The sequence below is a fragment of the Hevea brasiliensis genome, chromosome 8, assembly GCF_030052815.1.
Source record: "Hevea brasiliensis isolate MT/VB/25A 57/8 chromosome 8, ASM3005281v1, whole genome shotgun sequence".
NCBI classification, from domain to species: Eukaryota; Viridiplantae; Streptophyta; class Magnoliopsida; order Malpighiales; family Euphorbiaceae; genus Hevea; species Hevea brasiliensis.
This window is the reverse complement of record NC_079500.1, coordinates 5,001,691-5,005,437: the sequence shown is the minus strand read 5'-3', so window position 1 is coordinate 5,005,437 and position 3,747 is coordinate 5,001,691. Positions and strand designations below refer to the sequence as shown.

General features: G+C 34.0%; 1 protein-coding gene across 1 annotated transcript; it reads right to left on the bottom strand.

Moving 5' to 3' along the window:
• Positions 1–286: 286 nt before the first annotated feature.
• On the bottom strand, positions 287–2,396 carry LOC110648204 (pectinesterase-like). Its single transcript, XM_021802358.2, has 2 exons — positions 1,264–2,396; positions 287–1,143 (listed from the first exon to the last, which is right to left on the bottom strand). Exons 1-2 carry the CDS (start codon positions 2,234–2,236, stop codon positions 461–463), a joined length of 1,656 nt encoding a protein of 551 aa, XP_021658050.2. The 5' UTR covers positions 2,237–2,396; the 3' UTR covers positions 287–460.
• Positions 2,397–3,747: the final 1,351 nt, after the last annotated feature.

The window sequence follows — 3,747 nt, the reverse complement described above, 5'->3', positions numbered from 1 at the left end:
TATATTGACCATTTAGTTTTTAACAAAATATTCTCAAGAGTTGACAAGTGAAATGGTGATTCTTTTAGTTATGGGAATGGATTCACTAATGAAATTGAAAAAGAAAAAGAAAAAAAAAAAAAGCTTTCAAACACTCACAAGTGAATCATTCCCATTTATTCCCATTTTTAGGTCAATTTTTTGCTGAACCAAACGGGGCGCCAGACTCTTTGAAATACTTTCTCGAGTTAGTTTGATATATATATAGAGAGAGAGAGAGAGAGAGAGAGAGAGAGAGATGCAAGGCTATCAGGAAAAAGAATTATAATAAAACAAAACAATACAATTAAGAGAAAGAAAGAAATGAAGTTAATTTGAGAGAACAGAAAACAATTGAGGCTTAGAAATATAAAATTTTCTTTTCTTCTCCTATATTAATGAGTTCTCTCTCCCTACTTATTGCTGACTCTGTATTGATTTGTCATCGGAACCCAAGAAAAAAAGGAACACCAGCGTCTCTGATCCATTGAGCAGCACCAGCAAGAAATGTTCCAGCGGTGAATTGTTGAGCTTCATTACTGTTAAGGAAATGAAGTGTCGTCCACTTGATCCTATTAGCAGTATTGGCACCGGGTCCAGTATTGGCATACTCGGCATAGTACAATTGCTTTCCAACCCATTCCAACCATCCTTCAGGCTGAATCAAATCTCCCAATTCTGACTCCATAACTACAGTCGTTGAGAATTCTTTCCATGGCCTGCCCAAGTATGTCTTCACAGTGAGCCTCTGAGGGAAAAGCGCGGCCTCAGCGACAATCTTGCAATTGTGGATGACAAGTCCAGTGTTTTGACCCTTTTCGGTCTTGCCATCTGCTGTCACTGTGTTCACTTGGCTGGGATTAGGCATCCTGGCAATGATCTCGGAGTTTTGGATCACAGCTGCACCGTAGCCAAAGATGAAATCGATGGTGCCGGAAATGACACAATCGCGGTAGAATTGGCGTCCGGCTTGGTACAACAATGTATCTTGATACCCATCAAACTTGCAGTTGTGGAACACTGACATATCAGAGTTAACTCGGATAGCAACAGCCTGATGACCGTCAGGACCTGCGGTGTTCTCGAATCCCATGTTCTTGGCAATGAAACCTGGTGCTTCAACCACTGTAAATGGCAAAGTAAAGCGTCATTTATTATATTGCCATAAAGTTACGAGTTTGAACTCAGTTAAAGCCCAATTAATTGAAAAAGAAAATAATAATTAATTTTCATGATCGAACTTACCAAAGGAAGCAGTGTTCCAGGTGTTTACACCACCGTTGAAGCTCCTTTTTCCGGTGACAATGGTCTTCTCTGGTCCATCACCATACATGAGAATATTAGAATGGGTCTTTGGCACCACTACGGCCTCGTCATAAATTCCTGCCTTTACATAAATAACATATCTGCCATTGCCGGCGTTGGCGTATGAGTTTATAGCTTCACTAATGGACTTGAATTGCCCAGTACCATCTAAAGCAACCACTGCATTTGGTGCGGGACCGCCAGCGTTGTCAACGGCCAAGAGCTTCCGATCAGCAGCAGATAACCAGGTTGGGTACCCGTCAGCCCCGAGAAGCCGACGAGAATGGCTAGCAGGAAGGTTAAACTGTAGCCCAAAGTCTTGTAGGATGTTTGAAATCCCACCAAGAATGGTCAGGACATTATCTGTTAGTTCATTGCCATAGTTCGTACTGTTTTGCACCTTAGATTTAATGTTGTTGTCATGCTCAAATCCATCAACACACAATTCCTGGTAAGAGATGATAGAACTCAACCAGATACGAAAATCATCGGCGTGTTCAGCTATGCTTTTCATGTCACTGTTATTCATCTTTTTAAGAGTATCCTGAAGCTCATCAGAGGCATTTTTCAACAATGTCTTGCAATCCTCTAGGGAAAGTTTCGTGCGGGGCTCACTACCCGCATTTCCTACAAGATCCTCACTCAAGTTCATGGATTTTGTCAAAGAATCCGAGATTGCTAAAATGCCTGCCTTGATTAGCTCCTTAGGATCTGTGCTGTTGGCAGAACTGAGAACCTTGGTGCAGCTCTCCTTGTAATTAGTAGGTTGGCACATTTGGATAACAGCCTTTTCTTGTGATAAGTCATTGGTACTTTGCGTTCCATCACTCCGGTTGACAACAGCTATAACTCCAATGACAACACCGACGACAAGAATCAGGGAAATCCCTGAAACAACAATTTTTCCAATCATTTCTTTTTCTTTCTGGGCTTCTCTCTCTCTCTCTTTTTTTTTTTTTTCACTCTTTCGAATCTTTCGCCCCGAGAATCAACCTGGCAACAGATGATTCTATTCCAGTGTAAAAGGGCGAAAGATCGAAGGGAAGTGATAAAATGCAGAGACGTGATGCTTTTTTTGCTTGGGCTGATGATGAAAATCTCAGGTGCGTAGGTTTTTATAGGCTTGTGATTTTCCTAAATTAGCAGTTATGCATGAATTTTTCTCCAGATGTTGAATGGCAGATCTCTATTTACGGAATAATAATAGTAATAACGATAATAACAAAAGGAGGAGTGAAAGGTATTCGTTCTCTTTTTTGTTTATTTGAATTCAACTATATATATTGGCAGATTTACGCGCTAGAGTTGGTCAATCGACCCAATGAATTAATGAAAATTTATATATATATATATATATATATATATATATATATATATATATATATATATATATATATATATATATATATATATATTATATGAATTTAGAGAACTTTAATTTAAAAATTATTAATGACCCACCCAAAATTATTAATAAATAATAATAATTCATCTATTTTTTTTAAAATAACTATAAAAAGTTAAGTATCATCAAATAAAAATAAAGAAAAATAAAAAAATTTCCTCATATATTTATATAAAATTTGAAGTCAATTAAAACAAAAAAAATAAAAAACAAGATTCTTTGATATTATATTTCAAGAAAGTTTTAACTATTTTTTTCAATGCTACTTTTGATCCTTTCTCCTCATATTCACAAGAATCATAGCTTTTCCCGTCATCTCTTTTTGTTTTGTTAAGAACGTGATAAAATTGTTTTAAATATTGATAGTACATTAAAAAATAGTGATTAGATAAATATCAAATTGCTTTTTTATAAACATGCTTAAATTTAAATGATTTATTTTCATCTTTAATAAAGAAAATTGATTAATCTTCTTAATGTTATTCGTGTGACTTTTCATTTATGAAGCTTATGGCATTTGCTATTTTTTTTTTTAATGGAAATTATGAAAACAAGACTGTTAAATCAAATTAAGGATCAATTAAATTATTTAATGATTATTGAGAAAGACGTATTTAATAATATAGGTAATGAAGCGATCATACAATATTTTTAAAAAATAAAAATTTATAATAAAAATTATAAATTTAAGATTATAGTGAAAATTTATTGCTTTATGAAGTTATTTTCCTTTAATTTTTACTTTATTTTTGTTATATTTAGAAAATTTGGATGTATTTTTTTTTTCACTCAATAGCTAATTTATTATCCTATATAATATTTTTTTTCCCTTTCATTTCAAATAAGTAAAAGAAATTTTTTTTTCTTTGCCCACTAACATAATTTCCTGGCTCTGCTTTTGACAATTAACTACAATTGTGTAAGACTCATTATTTGCGAGAGATCTCAATTTTTAGATTTCTATAATGAATATATATAATTAATTTATAGAGGATTATATTTATTAAATTAATATGCTA